The sequence below is a fragment of the Platalea leucorodia genome (genome assembly GCF_965183815.1).
Source record: "Platalea leucorodia genome assembly, chromosome: 8".
Taxonomy (NCBI): domain Eukaryota; kingdom Metazoa; phylum Chordata; class Aves; order Pelecaniformes; family Threskiornithidae; genus Platalea; species Platalea leucorodia.
In genome coordinates this window covers 24,946,579-24,969,508 of record NC_138830.1, presented here as the reverse complement: position 1 = coordinate 24,969,508, position 22,930 = coordinate 24,946,579, and the positions used below count along the sequence as shown (strand labels likewise).

At 39.1% G+C, this 22,930-nt stretch overlaps 1 protein-coding gene across 1 annotated transcript in view; it reads right to left on the bottom strand.

Moving 5' to 3' along the window:
• The window catches only part of LOC309594676 (glypican-5-like), a gene marked incomplete at both ends in the record, with an annotated part of 385,721 nt that overhangs the window by 80,041 nt on the left and 282,750 nt on the right, over positions 1–22,930 (bottom strand). The window contains one exon of the mRNA XM_082320908.1: positions 13,158–13,308. Within this exon, the coding sequence (XP_082177034.1) occupies positions 13,158–13,308 (151 nt within the window). The remainder of the gene's footprint in view (positions 1–13,157; positions 13,309–22,930) is intronic.

Here is a 22,930-nt window from a genome sequence, read left to right as displayed (position 1 = left end):
GGATGGACGTTGATTACTCGGGCTTTTTTTGGATTAATGGGGAGACTCCCACTGGGCATTTCCTGGGGATGCATTCGGGTATGATACTGAACCACTGTTGTGTCCCCATTAGTGTCATGCATCTTTTTCATTTACTGACAAGCTGCCAAGGATCTGTCGAGATGTCACAGGACCTTGGAATATGATTAAAGTGGGTTTTTTTGATTAAGTTCTTTCCAGCTCATGATATCCATGTGGAGTTTATGTCAAGTGAGTCAAAGCCTTAATACAGTCTGGAGACAGTCACTACTTTGCTACTCAACTGGGTAGGACTGCATATCCAACAGATTTACTGGGAACAGGAGAGATTCACACCCAGATGCTGTTTTCGGAGGAATCTCGCATGCTGCTCACCAGTGCAGGAATCCCCTCTAAGTACTAAAGGAGCCGAGCAGAAAACACTCTGCTCTGTGAAAACCTCACATTCCCAAGTCCATGGGATCAGGAGGCCACAGGGAACAACATACACCAGTGAGTGTTTCAGGGCACACGCATGTGTGTATGTGTGTTTGAGAGAGAGAGAAGTAGAGAGTTCTTCCATGGACAGCTACTGAATCTGTGGATGCAGTGGCTGAATTTCAATAGGTAAGATGCTTGAAAAGCTGTCTGGTTTTCCTACAGGGCAGTGCCACATACATCCTCGTCCGATGGGAAAAACATATAAAGATGTGATAGTGCCAATCAAAGAATTGCTCCGCAACTGCAAGAAAAGCCTCCAAATACGAACTGAATGTGATTCTAAGACTCTGTTGATGCTTAGGGTTTTTCCTCGGCTTTGGAAAAGCAAAACCCAGGCAGCACCTTGCCTGGTTTCATGCTTCAGTTTGTAACTTGGAGGGCTGTAATGAAACCCGCAAGAACGGTGGTGATCCTGCACACACGATGCTGGGGGAGAGCCGTGGCAGAAGCACCTCTGGCTCCAACCCCAACAAACAGGTTCTGCTAGGAGAACCAAATGAAAATGTCTTCTTGTACCAGCAAGGGGGGGGAGGAGGAGTGTAGCAGAAAACCCACTCCTGGGGGTAAGGCAAGAAACTTCCAGGAAAAATTCCCCCACCAAACTTCAGTGGAATGAACACAAATGCAGCAGATATTTACCAGATCACCTGGTACACATGAATATGTTTTTCACACCATGAACAAAAAAAAAAAAAAATAGTCCCTGGAGGTTTAATAAAAAAATGAAGAGGTCCATGAAGACAGAAAAACTAACTTCCAGTGAACATGAATCACTTTCAAAAATAATAATTTTTGAAAATGTGTGAACAGAACGTGAATATTTCAATTCCCAGGAGTATTCTGCGAGTACTTTTTATGATGAGTGATAAAATGTTCCAGCTTGGCCACAATTGTACTAAACTGTTGTAATGGGATTCTGTATAACTTGAAATGGGACTGTATCCCAGTTTTGACAGCATGCTTTATTATCAATAGTTGATTTTGAAATGCTGCCATGACCACTGTAAATTATATAAATCAGGATATGAGGAAAAGACAGCGTCACTGTTCTTTAACTTGAAACAATGTCATTTTCTGTGTTTTGGCACAGGCCAGGCTCATCATTGCAGTTCGTCCTGAGCAGTAACTTTGCAGGCAGCCGCTTAGGCATAAGCATCACTACTGAGGGAGAGAGTCCTGCGCAGCGTGGATGAGGGCAGCAGAATGTAACCCTTCATTTGTTGGCTCAAACTGTTATCTCATTAAGTCAAAGGCAAAATTCCCAGAGATGATTACTGGGTCAGAATTAGGCCAAACTCCCCCATTTGGGGTTTTCTGGCCTTTATTCCTTCTCCTGAATGCTATAATATAACACCTTTAAATCAAGAAGAACTTTCTGGCTGAAAATATCAAGCTTACTAGATGGCTTTAACAACTATAAGGTTTTTTGTAGGTGGCAAAATATTCCAGCTTAAATCTATGTTTTTCCTTTTGTATTAAAAACCTACAAAAATATCCCCTCAAATTAATGATCTTCCGATTGCATGTTACAAACATTTCTGTTTTAGAAAATTATACCTTTTCAATACGAAATCAAGTTTGAGTTTTTTTATAGGATGAAAGCTGCATTTCCCCCATCAGCTCTTAATGTTTCCATTGTGTAAGAGATTTATCCTGATACAGTTTAGCCCTGGGCACTGTGCCTCCCCCAGCATGTTCAGGTTAGCGCAAATGTTCTTTGTGCTGGCTTTAGTTGTAACAGTGTACAGCATGTGCTGCAGCAGTATACATATTTAAACAGGCTGTTCCTTTACAAGCCCATGTTCAAAAGATTTTATCTAATCAAATTTTAAATAGGAAATTACTTGTCTGACTTCACATCAGAAAGCTATTCCTCTCCCCACTGCTCCAGATTGGATTATTAGGACTTCACTACTAAATGGTCAGGAGCGTGTCTGAGTCACCAGTCTTAATTTTGGGCTATAAATATCGGATGATGATTTATTACTTGGCAGTTTCAATACTGCAATGGCAAATTCTCTTTAATCTCTCTAATTTGAGACGAACAGCAAACAGTTTTGAAAGCTGAGAATTTCTGAGGTTCTCAGTGCAAATAATGGCTAAGCCTTGGGCATGCACCATGTCGAATTTTACCCCCTTCATCAATTGATTTCAATGTACCTACTTTCTAGCGATCTAGATCTAGTCCTGCTTATCTTTTTGAATTAACTGTTAACTGTGGACAACAATTCAATGGTAAATGGGCTGAAACTGGGATTTTGAGAATGTTTAAAGATTTTTACAACTAAACTGAATTAAGTTTGAAAGAGTAGTTATTGCCCTTGTATGCTACCTGGATCATCACTGTTTAACATTCATTCTTCATCTGGACTTCAGATGAGAGTTTATGATCTGCGCAGTGCCAGAAATCGTACTATCTGCTTATTCAAAAGTAGATGTGTTCTCACTAGAATAGTTATTAACTAGAAGTTATTGCTTTCACCTCCTCCAAAATGCTAATTACATTTCTTCTAAACAGCACCAGACACCTGGGTCTCACCCCTTCCTGGGGAGTGCTTCTACCCAAGTAGGTCACTTGTGCAAGGTAGGTTTGCGTTGCAAATCTTACCTAGATCAAGAATGTGCATGCTTTCAGAAAGCATTAAAATAGGAAATGGACTTAAATCTTGCTGAAATGAAGACTAATTTGCAAACTTGACAGAAGTGTTTATTTAGGAGATGAAGAAACTCTAATGTGATACGATATACCTCAAGAGATAAAAAAAAATTTAAAAATCTCTTAATTTCAAATTATCATTTAGTCATATTCAAAGTTTGGTTGGTTCCTTATGGTATTTTATTTCAGAAATAATTCAAATTTGGCTTGACAAACTATTAGACATTCACAGAAGAGAAGCACAACAGGGAGGTTGAGAGACTGATTAAAGAAGACAGCCAAAAGAACATTAGAAAATCTGTCTAAATCCTAAAAGACAGGAAGACAAGGACAGAAAACATTTTCTGATTGTGATATTTAGGAACCTGAACTAGGAATAGAGATGTAATTTGGAAAAATGAAAGCTTCTGATACAACTATACATGAGGGGTAATTAATTGAGGCAAATGGAGGAAACCAGACTAAAAATGGTGTTAGAAGAGGTGCTGCAGGATCCTGTATCCAACTGACTTTTCCATCACTGAGAACTATGACGAAGAGCCATAGTAATCCATAATTTAGAGACTTCACCCTGTTTGCACAGATTCACGTGCCACACTCCAGCATGTCATATAGAAACAAATAGGTTTCTAACTTCACTGTTCTGCAAGTTGTATCCAGTTCCTGGGTTTGGGGCTAGCAGATGGCATTATAGCCTCCTCGAATCTGCGCAACACCCTAAAATCCCTCTGAAAGGCATCAACTGTCCTGTCCATCCTGCAAAGTGTTAAATTTCAGGGAAATATTACTTAACTGCTTTCAGGATCGAAGGACAGAAATAAACACTCTTAAAATCCAGCAGACAGGAGATATTGTGGGATAAATCAGATGTAAAATCACCTCCTGAGGAATAATGTGCCTAATCTTTGAACTCTTTTCAAGGAAAGTATTTAACTACGTGCAAGATCATCAGCTGGTTTAAGTTATTATAAGTACCTTGATCTCAAGGCAGCCAGATCTAGCCCTATAAATTCATGATCCTGTTGATACGTCACATACTTCAGCCAGAAGTTCTGTTCTTCTTGTAGTAAATCGAGTACAGAGTACAGAGCATTTGTACTGTGCTCTCTGTTACTGTAAAACTAAACTGTGCTTTCTTTCAGGGTATTGTTTTGATCCTAAATTTCTCAGCTGAGACATTCTGATGGCATATCTGTTGGCTTCAGGCACAACAGCACTCTTTTAAGGAGTATTATATACTTTAAAATGGACAATCAAGGAATAGAAAACCTCAAAATGCATACCTGGGGTACTCAAGGCATTTTCTTCCTGAAAACGAAGACAAAACACCCCCAAGAAATACTGGTTCAAGAGAGGGAGGGAGGGAAAACAAACCAAAGCAATTCTTTCCCTCCTTTAAAAGAACAGTGACCGCTTAGGCTTTCCTCATGAATCATCAAACAAGGGAAGGTGGCAGCAGGGAGAAACAGAAACTGGATTTTTATTTGTCAGTAACTTTCAGGTCTATTTCCACTGCCAAACAGTGGCGCTGCCTTTCATTTGTTGTATACAATGAGAGATGACAGAGAGTTTCTTAGAACTTCTAAGATTGCAGTAATTCATAACTTTACCTTAATTAACCTGGAATAATTTACCTTTGGAATAAACAAGGTCCTAGGTTTGCTTTTACTGTCTTCCTTCCTTGGAGAAATGTGTTTTTTTTCCTCCAGATATCCCCATGTGCAAACACATTGCTTCTCATAGCTAGAGCTCTGGATATTACTAAAACCCTAAAACAAAGTAGCATGGCAAATGCTTCAAACCAGCGTGGGGTTTAAATGGCACAGCCATTCACTGTGTTTAGTTCCTCACTCTCCTTCTGCTTTCACCGGTGAGCAGGCAAGGGCTCAAGAGGAGGAGGACGGGTCCGCAGAGGTGCGGCGTGGCACAGGGCAGCACGCGGAAGGGGCACCAACAGCACTGTCACTTAGCTGTGGCCAGGTAAGCGTTCCCTTGTGTGGCATGAAGGCTAACTCGCAGGTGAATGATTTTCTTAGGCTTGCAGGATTGTTTCGATAACTTACAGCGTGATGGCATTAGCATTTTAAACTGAGCTTCCATTAAGTTATACGAGTTATCTATTTTGAAGTAATTTGAAGGACCTTTCATTGTTAACTCCTCTTAATTAATTTTGGCTTTATGGCATTTTGGGGGCAAATTGCCTTAGCCTTCACATTTATCCTATCACTACTTGGCATGACCGAGATATTACAGCTCTTAAGTGAATTTCTTGTCAGAAGGATCTAAATCACATAGCTCATGAGAGTTACTTGAGGAGGATTGGTTTTACTCTCCATTTAGCTTGGCCTCTAAACTCTGGGTGCCAGCCTGATGCTTGCAAATGACTTTCACAGAAGTAAGCATTACGAATGTGAGGTCAAAGTATCTACCTGCAGACTGCTCTTGGCCTGAAGCAAGAAGTATGTTCTGCTTCATGTGTTTAGTAAGGCAATTTTTCTTGGAAGCTTGTCTTTCTCACAGTTTTAGCCATCACATACCAAGTTGCCTCTTTTCACTCATGCTCTCTGTGGTCTGACTATGTTGTTCCTGTTTGGGGCCATTCAGCTTTGTGATATTTTTGTTTAAAAAAAAGTCCATTTTATTAAAACATGTGAGAAACGCTGGTGGATTGGGAATTCATTGGAAAATCAGACCAATGAGTTTTCAATTTAGGGCTGTTTTCAAAACACATCTCAGAAATATATGTACACATCAAGTTGCTCCTGTGGAAAGTAGCTAGATAAAAGACTGCTGACAAAGTTAGTAAAAAGTATTCTGCTGTAGTAAGTGCATTCAGAGGACACAGATTATTGGTAATATTTTAAAAGAAAGTTGGTAAAAGCATGTTACCCTTCAGTGATCTACAATGCAGTCTCTGATGACTGCTTATACAGAACTACTGCAAACAGTTAAGCCCCAAATGTCTTTATCTTGATCTCTACAATGTTTAATTTCCCCTTACAGAACAGCGCATTGGAATGCTTTATAATCTAAGCAACTAAAATGCTTTTACCTTTTAAATTTGTCTAAACGGTGTTAAAATGATCAAAAATGTGCTGTATTTTACATTTCTCTGGTGAAACAGTAAAATTATATTTCCCTAATTACCTTTTTACCTCTTTGAAGGTACCAAAGATAATACCAAAGTTGTTCAGAGTGTCACAGAGCTGGCACTTGCTCTGTTATTCCTTTAGCTAGTGTTCTGATTAGCATTAGGAGAAGTTCCTACAGGGGACACATTTATCTGGTCATGCAGAAAGTCATTTACACAACTTGGCAAAAACTCCTGTATCGTATGGATCCAAGCAGGAGAGCTGGTGGTAAGGGGAACTCTCTCACCTCAGGTCTAGGAATGAAAATCTGAAGGAACTGAAATCCCTTTCCTTTACACCGCAAACTGTCATGTAAATGCTGAGGTTGAGAAAGGATTAGGAATGATGATACTCTTCTTCTCATATGCATTTCGGTTTAAATTATAGTGTGTAATGAAGGACACTAAAATGACACATAATACCTTATCCCTGTGTCAGTAGATTATAAAACAGATTTAATCAGGGATAGAGAGGCGGAGAAACCTATTTCTTTCCTTCTTTCTTTCTCTTTCTTTCTTTCTCTCTGTCTGTCTTTCTGTCTGTCTTTCTGTCTTTCCTCCCCCTGCAATGCTCTCTCTTCCTACCCCCTTCTCAGAAGCCCCCTCTCAGCTGTCTTCTGATCCCATTTGCACGGAACAGAGGCTGCAGGAAATGTCACTGTCCCCCAGATAAATGCTTAGCAAAGCGTGTCCGTGAGATAACAGTGTGACAACACCACGAGTCCGAAGCAACTCACCTCAGGATCAGATCCTATCAAGTTCAGTTAGCATTAATCAAAATCTGTGCTGAAAAGCACCCAATTATTTAGGTTTCTTTGGTTTTCTTTTCTCCCATGTCTCTTCCAAAATTGGCCAAAGCCAGAAATTTGCAGCTGTGGAACTACCACCCGCTTCTCCCCACACGTGCCGAAGGCCCTCTGTCAGGGTTTGCTTATGCTCCTGTTGACAGAGGCTCATCTCTATTTACCACCTCAAATGACAAATATATCTATGAGTTTTCTTAAAAATCAGCCTTATATTGTTGAATTGTTACTACACTGGTTTGTGGATAGAATGAGGCATTTACACTAAGGGCAATAAAGGAATTTATAGGCTCTCTAAAAATGGAGCTGGGGATAAAATGTCTTGTGCAACAAAGGATGTAGAAAAACGGCTATGCAAGGCAGCGGGATGGGGATGAGGCATGATGGAGACGTTTCTCGAGGCAGGAAGATGGAAGACACTGAAAATGCAGTATTTCTGCGAGCTAGGATCATCTGTGAGGAAAATGAGGATGTGTGGCGATGAGAAGTTGATGAGCGTGGCTGACTGCCAGCAGATATTATGATCTCAGAATATTGATGTTTTGTACTAATAATTACAAAATCAGCAGCTGTACAATTACATATTTGGATAAATACACGTGTAAGTGCATCCTGTAACATGGTGAATGGAAATGAAGTATGATTAAAATGACAGCTTATACAGTAATATTGATGCCTAGAAAAGACAGACAAGCCGGGAGAATGATAACATAATAAAGGATAAAAGAATCTTGGTATTCAAAAAGAAAAAAATTATAATGAAAACATTCATGAGCAGTGAGAAAAATACATTAACTTTCCATAGCTGTTGACAGCAGATACAGATCAGACAGAAAACATTAAGAAAAAAGAAAATTTACTTGTCTGCACTTATTGAGGCATTCTGGGGCAAAAAAAATATCCTTCTCACATGCCCTGAAGAAGAAATCTACAACCAGGATAATCTCTTCTGATGCTCTGTCTAGATCAGAAAGAGGCACTGAAGCTGTGGAGTGTCTAAACAGCCAAGAAGAAAGCCAAGGGTTGGAATTGTGTCATCTGAATGTGCTAACAAAGTAAATTTGTTATAGCTTCCCACTTGGGCGCTCAAATGTGGCAATAAGCAGGATATTTGACTGAGATGTCTGAAATCATAAAGTACTTCTTAAAGGGAGGGAGCGTCATGAAAGAATTAGGAAGAAGTACAAAAGAAAACTGTTATTGGGATTAGATGAGCATTTGGCAAAAATCACAGTAATAAAGCACATTTGACACAGTCATGTTCAAAGTCTGGCTGGGATGTCACAGGATGTGTTTGTTTATTGAATGCCTGCACTGACAGCTACGATTTTAAATTATTGTTTAAAATCTGCTGTGCCTAAGGGTCAGCACTGGTCAGGCACTTCTTGTTATTCCATGGAAACCCACTGCTTTTGGGACGGGGACAAAGCAGAAGCCCATCTCTGTGTGGAGCAGGCAGCTAGCCAGGGGAAGGGTAAAATCCACGTCTCTGTTTCCCAACAATCCAAAGTTTCAAGGCATGTCAGAAGGAATGGGGTTAATACATGCCCCATCTGAGGGCTGATTTTTTTGATCCATATATAGATTATACCCACAGAGGGGTGAATCCGGTGCAAAGACTGCAGTTCACGTACACCAGACATTTTGGCTTTGTCTATTCTGTTCAGTGGAGGAAGGCCTAAGGGTAGGTGAAAATATATGTTTTCCTTAACCTGTGCTGTTTGTCTGCCTTGCCAGCAAGAAGAAAGCTGTAGTCCAGCACTAGCTACATTCCCTATGACTTTGCACAATATTGTATCAAGCTCGTCTAGAAAGAGGCTTGGATTATTTTCTGTCTTATACTGGCTATGCGAAACATACAGCTTCATATAAAGTACAGTGACACGTGCTAGTGAGCGAGCCCAGGAATACCTGTGTCCTTCCCTGCAGACAGGCGTGCATATGGACCCATGCCAAGAAGGGGTGTCAGCACAGCTTTCTTCAACATAATGCTCCACAACTTCCACAAAGCCCAGAGCTCTACGTAGGTGACTTTGGGCTTGCACTAAACCCAGGTCCCTGCCTGTGGTCTAAACATTTCCTCTAAACTTTGTTTAATGGCTGATCACCTGATGATTTCCCTGAATACAGCTCTAATGGTGGTTGTCACTGCTTGGGTGGGGCCTCATCACAACATACAGCTGTGCAGCACAGCTGGGAATGGGAAATCCCCTGCACTAACTTCCTTCCCACTTTTCACTGAACAGACTGAAACATTTTTCCTTTTCTCTGAACAGAGGAGAGGCAGGACACAATGTGAATCTGTTGCTGTTCTGTCTTTTCATGAATGGCAGGATGCTAATCCCTCTCATAGTAAATACTCCTGTGGCTCGATCCTGCAAGGCACTGAGCAATCCCTGCTCTTCTCCTCACCACCACCTCCCTTCACAGTCCAGTAAGGGTTTAAGAATAAGCACTTACATCAGTGGACTCATTTTGTGATCGAAGTTTATGTAAGACTATGCTTACATGATCACGCAGTGCTAAGCAAGGTTCAGACTAAGATGCTGCTTTGCACTTCTGCCTAGAAACCTGCAGGACTGAAGCAGTGCAAATCGCAGAGCAACTTCCCTATCCGTGCTCAAGATTTATATGGCTTGCTTTCCTCTCTCCTAACAAAGCTTTGTTCAAAGATGATTAACAGATGTTGTCATTAAAAAGTTGGTACTTGCCAACAAATAACACATGGGCCTGCTTGAGAAACAGTGCTGTTTCCACAGCTTTCCCCAAGAAGAGATACTTGTGGTAATTGGTAAGGCCTGTGAGAATATGACATTTTAAAGTATCTTCTACCATACATCATTTCCTGAGAATTTGTTTATCTTGTGCGTATGAAATCATTTGGATAAACACACATGATACAGAATAGATAATTAAGCCCGTTATGATTAAAGGCGTAAGTGCTGATCTTTTGAGATAACAATGAGTTTGGTGAGCAAAGTCATACTTGTCACAAAAGTAAATAAAAAAGCAGCACTAAATAATAAATAGCCACATATCTTAATTAAAGACATAAAATAAAATGATTAACAGATATGCAGAAAAGATTCTCAAAGGCTAGAAGGTGACAAACAAAAGTATGGGATTTTACTACCCATTGTAAAATAAGCTGAAATATACGGACAACAATCCCCAACCAAAAAAAAAAAAAGATTGGGGAAAAGGATATGGACAATGGACCTGGCTGGAATATACAAGGACAGAAAAGGACAGAACCACTTCTGTGTTTACCTGCCCAGTACACACTGAAATCTAAAATCCAGGAGCCAGGCTTTCTGTTAGCAATTTGGAAAAGCAAACTGGGGAGATGGCAATGTACCCTGTCCAGGGGATCTTTTGATAGTTATGAACAGAAATCTTTTGAAGATGGTAACCTAGATATTGATGAAACTCCTGGCAATTTATTGTTAATGAAAAGGTAAATTTTTTCTGGGAGGTGGAAAGAAATGAGCATTCAGTAGGTTTTCAGAAACTATTTAAAAGCAATCTGAGTCTTTTGCCACACTCACAGCAGGTCTCTCAACACATAAATTGTAAATATCATTTTCATATAGGTTTTAAATACATGACAGATGTAGTACATTTTTACTATATTCTAAATTCAGCATTTTAGAGGTTGACATTGAAATCCTTTCCTCTCTTTTCTCTTTTCCGTGGACCTGTTGTTAAAAGCATGACTGCTCTGCCAAAAAGTCTGTGTTTTGAAAGGCTTTTATTCCGTTGTTATTCCTTTTGTTCTACTGCATGACTGCATGCTACAACATGCACTGATGAGATCGGTGGCATTTTATAGCTATCATTTACGCCTCACCCAAACCTGCTGTAGTCAGTAAGACTATTCCCACTGACTTTACTAAGCTTCAGATCAGGGGTGTTTTTGGGATTTAGCTTTAGCTTCAATTCATGTCTCAATTCACTATGTACTTCAAGCAAGCAAGGAACAGTCAATGTTGTCACATTTCTATAAAACAATGGACAGATGTACTTGACAGGTTTTAAGTTTAGGAAATACAACAAATTCACAGGCTGTACAATTAGAAACCCCATCTTACAGAAATGCAGCAAGAGGAAATTCAACTAATCTGATGTTTGTTTATTTCTTCAACATTCTATTAAAGCAAAGGAGCTCTATAATGAGATTATACCATTTTATCTCTTAATTGTATCCAGATATGCAAAACAGATTTACTGCTAGTGGCTTGTATACAGTACAATATTTTAAAGCTAATTATGAAACAGCATTACTCTTGTCACACAATGAAATACTAATTCTTACTGTTGTGAATCAAGACCACTTGCTAAAATTAATTGTAATTACCTTTTTAATTGGATATAAACCCTACTAAATTCTGAAACAGCTAGTTATATAAATATAATTCTTTTAAATCCAGGATGATATCAGCATAAAAGATTTTAATTAAATAGATTGGAAAAAAAGGGAAAAAAAAGACATTAAGTAGTTTTCCATTATTAAAGCCACCTGTATGTCAAGTCTTGAAAGTATTCAAGTTTTTATTTTTGGACACCTGAAATCTGCCATTGTCCATATAAGCAGGCATACACATCCTCCCAAAATAGTGTATTAATAGTTTAATTGTTCATTGAAGAGTAGTTAGCACCTGGCTTTTGTTTGTATTATTCCACATAGAGAGGAAAGCATATTAAAGTATTTACCCTCACAAATCCCTAGGGCCCAAAAGATCTAGCAGTCTTTTCATTGCTTACGTATATAATACAATAAACAGTTTAAAAAAGTTAAGCAAATAGTTTTAAAGTAACATTGTATCAAAGTTCTGTTCAAAAACATTGGTGAGTAGATAAAAATCTTTACTTGATCTGTTAGTCGCAATTATGTAATAATTTTTAAAAAATACTATCCCTATGTTATAATACTTCATTTATCTTGATTATACAGCTCATCAATGCAAATTAAATTTCAGGTATTTATACACTGGTACTGCAAACTGAATCTAACATTTTGCACACATTTCAAAATACATGTTTAAGCTCGGTTTTCCTGAACAAATATTCATAATAGGAACAACTGAAGTCTTGACTACAGACTAATCACAGCGCATTTGCAAGACTTACTTGAATACGGGATACTTTTTCCCACTCTCCACTTAGTGGCAAGGGACAAGGAAGAGGCACTTGCTTATTTCAGCTGAATGAAGCAGCAGTTTAAAACTTACCCGAGTTCCAGCCATCTTAACGAGCATTATTTTTCAACACTATTATACCTGTATTTCATGTACTTGCACATCCAAACCAAATTATATTTACACACACTACAGTAATTAAAGCAGTTACATTTTGATGAGCTGAAATGAATCTGAACTTCCAGATAAGATAAACCAATAACATCAAGTATTTAGAAGGAAACATCTTACTTCTTATTAACTTACTATAGTAAGGACTTAACTATGTACTAAATTGCCAGTATTTTGGTGGAAGTTAAGTTAGATTCTGATGCTGATTCTACATTTGATGACATATTATCCAAGTAATTTCATGAATAAATATTGCAGAATGCCTATCTGGGACTATCAAGAAATTTTATTTAACCAGCAGCTCACCACTAGAAAAAACCTAATACTTCATGTGTTTTTGCAAGAATATATACTTTCAGAAGCCACCTCTGTTCGGATCATCCTTCAGTATCATTATGCAACCAATAAATATTTATGTTAACACTTAGCACATTCTATAAGGACATTAATTTTCTATTTATTTGAAGAGCCCACATTATCTAGGAAGGCTCTTCCAATATTTCTGTGATCTAGATTTCATTGCAGATATTACTCACTCTAAATTAAAGTCTTTTATCTGCACACCAGGTGTTAAATTATATTGGGTTACTGTCTGTATCATTCTATTTTTACTGCAGCTCTTCACAGATTAAGATTCGAATCCTTTGAATGTAGTAGGATTTTGACAGTAATTCAAACAGTGCAAGTCTTAGCTCTGTCCACCTAATTGTGACATTTATGAATTTCTAAGCTCCAGATGTGCCTGTAGAAACTGTATTTACCTGCTGTGTGAATCCTGTCACCGGATCCTTGACAGCCATCCTCATCATCACAATCCCCGCTTGACTCCATCTCTTCACTTCTTCCAGCCCCACTGCCACCATCTCGGGAAGCCCATCTTTCCAGTTTTAATTTTGCCTTCTCAGCATCCAGCTAAAAGAGAAGAAGCAAAAACCCAACAATGGTCAGAATACTTACACGGTTCTTACCTCTGGTGACCAAGCTGGGTTTATAAAGCAACAAGCACTTTCTCATTCACTTTCAAGAACTGTTCCTCAAGTTGGAGGTTTTTTCTGGCAGTGACATCCAAATATTTTGGAACAACAGACTATACCATCAAGTTTTCTCCACCACAGATGACCAGGGACACTCACCATCAAACTTTTAGTTGAAAAAAACACATCTACCAATATCATCACAGGGAGCTCCGGTCCTGCAGCTTTGCCGCTTGCAAACCACAGTTTGGAGATCACTGGTTAATGATGGTACAATCTGCCAGCTGTTTGAGTACTTATTTTGGGTTATTTACAATTGAAGACCACAATATACTGGACAATCTTTGAAGAGCTGAGGGTATTTGCTACTTTTCATTATGGGCTTGGTCATCTGGAAACCTTGGCCCCTGGAAATGATTTTTAAGATGGTGTCATTTAAGATGCCTGTACCAACTGCAAGTTGTTCATAAAATTTCACTTAAAATATTTCTTGGACTGAGTATAGAATAAGAAAGCCTTTTCTAAAATAAATCTAAATGTATCATACTAGGTCACACTTGCTATAACAACATACTTACTCCCCAAACTCCTCTTTTTGACCTTTAGATAACTCTTCCTCCTTCTGTCATCATGAACAGTTGCCTACTATTAGTGCTGTGGGAATATACCATTTCGTTTTCAGTGAATCTAAACCCAGCCTATCCAGGGAACAAGAGCAGCACTATTTGGGAAGAAATGAAGTAACTGGCTTAGACATACAATCTATTATAAGGTATTTGTCAAGGAAGGATGATTCAGGAGAAACTTGAACCTGTCTCCCACACCTGAGAGGAGCACCTACTTGCTGAGCTACACGGCACCTCTCCTGGTGGAGTTGTGCCATTTTTGTACAACATTTCAGAACCAAGGTGCTCCATGTTCCTCAGTGGCCACCCTCCTCAACAGCTTGTATTTGTTGTTGCTAGTGCAAGGACGCTTCAGGGTATTAGAGAAGGTGGGACAGCTTCTGCAGAGAAAAGCCCCAACAGCTCAGCTTCCCCTACAGCCCAGTGATAGGGAGGTACCCTGACTCAGAGTGGATTTTTTCAAAAGCTGGCTAAGTTGCCCTGGTTACTCTCGAGTTTCCATTCCCCCATACCTATCACCCCCATTTTGTGAGTGACTACCAATTTCTTCTCTGAATCTCAGTGGAAAATTACATTGGGGGTATTGTTTTTGTTTTTAAGTGATGGAAAGAGCCATTCCAGTATTTCCGATCACTTCCTTCACGTAGCTGAAACTCAACCTACGATGCATTTGAACACTGTTTTGAAAGGCAGCAGCTGGTTTGTCTCCTTTTCAGAATTACAAAAACCTTGTTCATGTTAGCTCTGCTGGTATGGTATGACGAGGCAGGATTAGGACCTGTTATTCTAGTTATGTGGAAATATATATTTTAACCAAATGGAAAGACTTTGTAATGCTTCTCAAAGTTGGTCAGATTCTGGATCTATCCAATAGCCTTCATCACAAGTATCTTTCCCCCAAAGTACTGCAGATCCATTTCAGGCTTTCTGATCTGCTTTATCGCAGAGGACTGTGATTATTATTGGTACTGAGCAAAATGTATTTTGAAATGTAACTACTTCGAAGATTCAAACACGTTTCACACTAAAAAGGAGGTGGGCTGGGAGTTGGAGGAGGACCTGGAGCACAGGGCTAACACAACTGTATTAAATGGGTTGAAAGGATGATGACGGATGCAGCAGCATCTCTGCAGTTGGAAGCTTTGTGTGATAGTCTCCTTCTTCAGATATTGTGAGCTGCCATCCTCCACTCTGGAGCTGACAAATGCTTGGATCAGTGCAGCAGAGATCCTGTTCTACAGAGCAACAGATGCCAACTTCTATACAGCAGAACTCAGGAAATTTTTCACCCTTTCACTGAAAAGATCTGTTTGCTCATTCTGAAGACACAAAAAACTTCACACTGCTGTGGGAAGATCAGTAAGTGGGAGGAGAGGGTATGGACTCTGGTGGGGAAGCGCATTAAACACTCTCTAATTGTCACTGCATGACTGTTTTTCATAAACAAGTTGCTTAATGTTGAGCCTCATTATTCACAGGCATAAAGACTGATGTTATGGCAATACAAAACAGTGTTTTGTAAAACAATTGGAAAAATTTGCCTATGAGGGAGAAAGATAACTCAGTTCTTTCACAGATTTATTGTGTCCTGACCATATTAGAGTAGACTCATTCATTCTTAGTTATAATCCTTCAGAATGAAAAGAAATGGCTAAGTGGTGAACAGAATGGACGCAAAATTTAATAAAGGCTTTTAATGATTGTTTGCCAGTCAAAGAAGAAATGTTTACTGCCTGTTAAGGTACTCCTTCTTTTCAAAAATTTGATTTCATTCAGCGCCCACGGCTCAATCCTGACCTCTGCTCAAAACAAGTAAACATTTGAACCAAATGTGCACCACCTTTTTGGACAAAGACCAAGAAACAAGCTCAGCTTTTCAACATGGTGCACTGCAGCATTTCACAGACTTCTGGGTTTTTAGTGCCTTCACCACAAAAAGAGATTAGCTGTAGCGCAGATCTGCATCTCCTGCCCACATTAATGAAGGCACATCCAGCTCTTTCTTGGCTTGCCAGTAGAGAGGGCCATCAAATTACACAGAACCCTTACATACAAGTTCAACATTACCACTTAAAGTCAACGCAGGTGTGACCTACCAACTCTTTTCACCTTGTATACCCTTTCCCAACCTCTTCCAATGACTTTTACATCTGTGGCTATCACTCACCTAGAACGATGGACCAGAGTCCAACTTTGGACAGAGATAATGGTTTATCTATAAATAAACCCATTCCAGGAGATGAAATAATGGAGCCACTTTAGTGAGGAGCTCCACCCACACCGTGCAGCCCTGTTGAGAAGGCAATGTCACCATTGCATAGCACCCTTCTCTTTTCCAAGTTTTGAAGGAATACTGTCCTTTGGTCACTGCCACATGACTTCAGTGAGATCACTGTTTTAGCATGATAGCAAAGCGTATGCCAGCATTTCTCCATCTCCTTTTTTCACAGAAACATAGAAACCTTTCTCAAAGGCCTGAGACTGCACTGAAATAGCACAGACTGCATCAGGATGGACTAGGATGGTGGAGCTTTAGAAGATGATCATAATGAAAGACATTAACCTTCACTTTTTATTAAGCTCTGCTAGGTCCAGAAGATGGGTGTGGACAGGGAATTCCTGTAATGCTTTGTGGCTAGGGGACTGAGAGGTCTCCAACAGAGGAGCTGGAGGTCATATGAAGGTTCAAGGCATCTTCAGAGACAGCCATGATCTGTTAAAAAGCCTGAACAATTCTCCTAGCTGCTGCCACCAATCACTAAAACTTTCTGCTTCCCCACAGATGGCTGTAGAGAGAACCACAGTCCCTTGCCCATATTTAACACTGGAGATCAGAGATTGGAGTCAGTCATGGCATTTCTATTATTGCTTAAACCCCACTCTTAAACAAGCCTTATTTTGCTGACTTATACTCCGCCTGCTGATGCATAATGCCATGCAGCCATCTCTGGCAACTCTGCACAATAGTTCCAGCCTGGGAGTGCAATGTCTTCATGCTGAGAATTGATGCTTTGGTTCAACAATTGCAATGGATTTCAGGCTGGGCACTGGAGTTTGTACCTTTACCTTCACAAAGCAGATGATATTTGCTGCCTAAGATTCCAGAAAATACTGGAATCTTAACAGCTTAAAAATTAAGTCTTCAAGTTTTTGCCACATCTGAAAGACAATTTTTTTTTTACTCATTAAAAGGTTATATAAATAGATCAATAAGATTTGTACAGCCCAACTGAAAACCAACTCAAATCAGGAATTTTCCCAACTGCAATAGGCTTTGGATCAGGTTCATAAATGTCTAAAGGGTTTTTGGGAAACTATACAGTCTTTCTGTGGGAAACCTTTAGTATATGTATCTGATTCAGCTGAAAGGTAAAAATCACGTATTACTATTCAGCTCTGAGTCAGATACAGATGACTATCCTCATGCATTTTATTTATTCCAGCAAAGGTGCCAACCTTAAGTGACATTAAAAAAAAAAAAAAGTTCTGCTGACCTATGGTTTTATGGAGAAGAAAGAAGTCATATGAGAATAGTTGCTGTCTTTCTCCCCTATTAATACTTGATGATGTAGCACATGCTTTCCTGGTCACATAAAAGAGTCCTTCAGACTTCAGAGGCTTCAAAGAGTATGAGACACACAACTCCTGAGCTTTCTACGATGAGTCTAACCTAATTCTCACTCTAACCACAGATGTGTTAGAATATAAATTTATTCTTATGTTTTTTCATGAAGGCATGTTCCAGTTGAATACTTCAACACATTAATTAAATAATAACTGTTTAGCTCCATGAAAACTATTCGATAGAAGTGCCAATTTCAATCTGTTTTATTGATTAGTCTATTTTCTGACGGGTCATGTACGCATATATATCTGAGGGGGTGACTCCAAGCTGTAGAACAATAAACTCATTTAATCACAAAATAGGTTTTAAAATTATATTTTGCACCACACACCACAGTTTCAGGCCTTTCAGGTCAGTGAACACAATGAAAATCTAAGAGAATATGCTTTTTGAATAAAGCCACTTAAAAGTTGTGTGCTTGGAATATTCAGAGACAAATCCCATACAATAATTGTTTCCTGAGGGATTTGTTAATTAGTTTTCTATATGACGGATTGCAGCGTGAATGCTGTTCCTCTCTGAAAAAACCTGACTTCTGTCCACTCATCACATCAGCACATGTATCTTACTTGCTGGTTTTTTCACAGTGATCAAAAAATGGCTGGTTATATACTGCATTTAGAAATTGGAAGCTAAGCATGATATTTTCTCAAGGTACTTACAAGGAGTTGCCTTTTAAAAAGTGCTTTAGTGACATAATATGATTTGCAGAGACAAAGCATTTTGCCAGCTTATGCACAAATAATGCACAAAGCCTAATCTTGAAGAGAGTCATAAATGACTCAATCCTTCCATTCATTTTTTTTTTTTTTTCAAAAATAAAAAATCCTTTCTAAACCATTATTAGGTCAGAAATGACTACAACTGAAAAAGACAATTCACCTTTGTTTTTAGCCTATTATATACATTTTTTGTTAGGGACTGACATATTGCTTTAGGCATAAAGCTGCATTTTACTGGTGCCTTGTGACTGAGCAGATGTTCTGTCATTTCACAAAACAATAGCAACATAACAAATTTTAGACATAACTGCCATATATATGCTTATTCCAAGTGGATCCTCTCCTTTGAGATAACATTTATGGTTCATTTTCCTCCACATAGGCTCTTAGCTCCTTTTTAAAAACATTTGGCAGTTCTTTTGCTTCTTCTTTTCACATTTATCTAGCATTCATGTATTACAGCATAAATAAGCAAAATGAACTTATTTGTCTTCAATTTTGTCAGACATTTTCTTTGGTTTGTTCTTCCTTTGTCTCTATTTCACAGAAATCCAAAAGGCTTGATGCATTATCCCCTTCTAGTTTCTTCAGAAAGCAGCACAACTCAAGGAGGTAGTACCGCTCAACTCTTAAATCCTTTTTTCAGCTAGAGAGAACAGACATCTAACCTCCTGCAGCAACTGACACTCCCAGAAGGTTTCCTTTTGCTGTATTCATTCAGATACTTACAATAACCTTTGCGTAACACATCTTGCTTTACAAGTCACCTGTACAATATTAGTATAATTCAACTGAACAGCTATACATAATTTATGCAACATGGTTAAGGACTCACAATGGTTTTAGAATTTTATTCACATCTCTCCTGACTAGACCTTTTCCAACTAGGGAATTGGACCAATATTGATAGATTCCTTTGTTTTATGTTTTTCTCTCTAGCCTAAGTACCTTGCATTTACTTACGCTGACATTTATGTCTCTTGTCTATGCCAATGCTCCTGATATACGTATATATATAAACTGAAGGGGGAAGGTTATCTTGCAAAGATGATGCAGAATATACACTTGAATGATGAGTGCAATTCTGAGTACTTTAACTCTCACCCAAATGCTGAAGCAGCTGCCACCCCCTGCTCCTGGCCCCCTGCCCCAACCCCACCGCTCCCAGGTCCACCAGTGTGGAGGCAAAAGTGCTCAACTATGACAGTAGCGCCCATCGCCCCGCGACTGTTCCTCACCTCCTCAGGAGGAACGGTGGAGGGAGGCCTGCCAGGACAGGCTCACAAGACCCAGCAGTAGGAGCACAGTGACTTCATTCTAGAATTCTTTTCTTCAAAATATTTTAGTTATTTGACTAACTCTCCTACTGTGTTTCTGAGCATCTTCAGTATGAGCTTCTTTTGGGAAGGTTAGGACTTGCTTTCTGACTTTATCCATCTTTTTCAAGCCAAAGAGCTGATGTAATTGGTGTTTTTATTTGTTTTGCTTTGTTTGGTTTTTTTTTTCCATTAAATTGCTAAATTACTCCTTTCTGAAACAGCATCCGTATTCCTACAATGGATTTAGCTTCCTGTGGTTTCTGCGGCAGTCCCCTGCAACCATTCCTTTATTTTCTATATGTAACCTTTCCTCCTAATTTTATAGCCCTAACTTCTCCACACACACTTTCCAATCCTCTGTCCTTGAGGCTTTGTATTTGCGTAAGTCTGTCTTTACCTGTGATTACTTTTTGTTCTCCTGGTTTATGCAGATTGACTCATTACCCTCTTCCTCATATTTTTATTGCCAGATGACACACCAGATACTTAAGGATCCACACTTCCATTTATCTTCAAATACTTTTCATTTCCCCTCTGTGCCCTTCCTCTAACCTGGCTGTTTCCCTCTGACTTCCCATATAGTCCACTACAGATCCATACTCCACAGCAGAGAAGCTAAAAGCAATTACATCTCTCTCAGCTGATTACAAATGTAACAGAATTATTTCAGCAGGAATCTAAGATGGCTTTTAGAGATTCACCTTGTTATACTGCAGGATTAATGCTTCTATTTTTGATGTTTATGGTTTCTGTTTTTCAACTGCTTGTTAAAGGTGAGTGTATTTCTAGAAGAGTGCTAGCACCATGATCAGCTTAATATTCATTGAATTAAATTACACAAGCTACATATGTTCTCATATTTACTGATTACACTGTGAAGAAGCAACAAGAATGTGCACCCACAGAATCTTACCGCTACTAGCAAAAGCTTCACAATAACACTTTGGGTAAACTGTCATCCAAAAAGTATTAATTGTGAATGATGTAAAGTGAGCACAAATAAAAAAAAGAGTTATTACAGTTAACAATCTGTTTTAACGAAGCACAACAGCTGTTTAAAGAGAATTAACACAATTTGATTTTCATTCATTAAATCTGGTAGGTCAAGGAAGCAAACAGACACCTCTCCTTGACGTTGTATCTGTAGTGTTGGGCTGTATCTTTTCAGTGTTATGGGATGCGCCAAAGAAGATTTTTCTGACCTGATGTCTAGTGTGCCTAACTTGAGACATATTCCTTGGGTTAGTCCCTGCCACAGGCACGAATTTCACCTTTAAACAGTTAGCTTAGTGTAGTCTTTTCCAAAAATAAAATCTGCTTTTTAAATGGCAGTACAACATGTAGTCTGAAAATAGAGCATATGGCTAAAAAACCTGTCGGTGTTATATTAAGACTTTCTGCATCTTGTTAAAGTAAAAAAAAAAAAAAAAAAAAGTTAAACAATTGTAATAAAAACGTAAGGTAAACATTGTAATTATTGGTGAAGAGTATGCAGGAGTTGCTTACAAAAGATCTTTGACCCTTCAAAATAGTTCATTTTTGGACAGTGGCTGTTTGATACAACAGCTTCAGAGGCAGAGGGTTGCTGAGAGTGCTAACAAGGTACTCGGAATGACAGTTCTTGCAATGTGGCCCCTTGCAAGAAAAATGTGGGCCGCAATATCTCTAGACATGTGTGCATGGTGTGCATGCATGTATTAGATGGATGACGGTGCTATCACCAGTGGGACCTGCACTTATTTTTTGTAATAATCGCAATAATGCACTCGACCAGAAGGCATGATTCTCTGCAAGGGTAAGTGGCTGGGAGATGAACACACCGTGTCTCTGCCACGCTGAGATACAAATGCATGATGCCAGATCTGGCAAGTGTTGCCTCCTGTGCTTTCACAAATGAGTCTGTTCTGCATTGCTTACAACACTATTTCTCCATACTTGGAAAGGAGGAGCTTTAAGTAGGATAACTTTGCAGGGGGTTAATAAAACAATCAGAAAAAATGAAGAGTCTTCTCTGAAAGACCATGGCTTGCATTTCCTAACACAAAGAAGACTGGGTAAATATGATTATTGTCTATAAATGTATTTAGCCTTCCCCTTAAATGTGGAGAGATCTCTGAGAATAAAACTAGCATAGAAATAAAAAGAGGGAAAACAAGCTTTTTAACTATCAGAGGTATGAATTTCGGGAGTAGCCTCCCAAGAGGAAGATGAGGACAAAAATTCTCAAGCATTTGCAAGACCTCTCTGAATAAATCTGTGAGTAAAGTTGCCTGTGATGTCAATGAGCTATATGTGATATTTCAGGAGGTCTCTTCCAGACTTCCATCCTGTGTCTCTACACTCTGCTAGTTTCTAATATTAGAAAATTGATTTGTAAAATGAAAATCACAAACCAGAACCACTCCCATTAGCCATCAGGAGTGTTATTTCCTTGCTTGTCTGAATTCTATATGGGAAAATTGTGTCCACGTACCAAATTATGTCCTTTCTTTCCTCTAGGCTGAGAATGAAGCCTCTTAGCTGTACCTGAAGTCAAAATGTGGCTCAAAAAACATATTAATTATTGCTGGGGCTTAACGTGGTTTACAAATATCCTGTTTAACTAGGAGCTCTGACTCATCAGGTTTTGGACTTCTAATAATAGCCAAGAACCTTCTGTCTGATCAGACTTGGGAAGTGTGAAATAAGAAGTGCCTGCAATCAGGAGGCTGGTCGCACTCCATCAGCCCTTGAATGGCACCCTCCTGATACGCTGCATGGTTTTATGGGTTAAGTGAGTAAACAGTGGCCAATCTAAATCGTCTAAGGAACAGAGCCAACCTTTCTCCTTGCATTGCACTCAGGCAGCAATTACCTTCTTTATTTGCTGAAGGAAATGTTCATGACATGCTCCAGTGCATGTTAATTCAGTTTCACGTTTGTGGATAATTATCTGTTTTCAAGCTCTATGTCAGTGGAGATCATTTTCATAGTATGAAAAGTTTGACATTTCATTGGAAAGACTTGTGAACAATCAAAGCCTCTCATTATTTGGTAGTGCTCAACAGACCCAGGGTTTGGATTTGATGTTTCATGTTCAAACATGACAGAAGCAGTGGTCTGTTTAGTCTCCTCCACACTAAATCCCAGCAACTCAGCACTAAAGTACAGTATGGAACAAAATATGGAAAACATGGTAAGAATATGGATAACGATGTTTGTCATCCATTTAACATGGACCGACGTTAGGAGTTAAATCACAAATTGCTTATTACGTAAGCTAACTGGC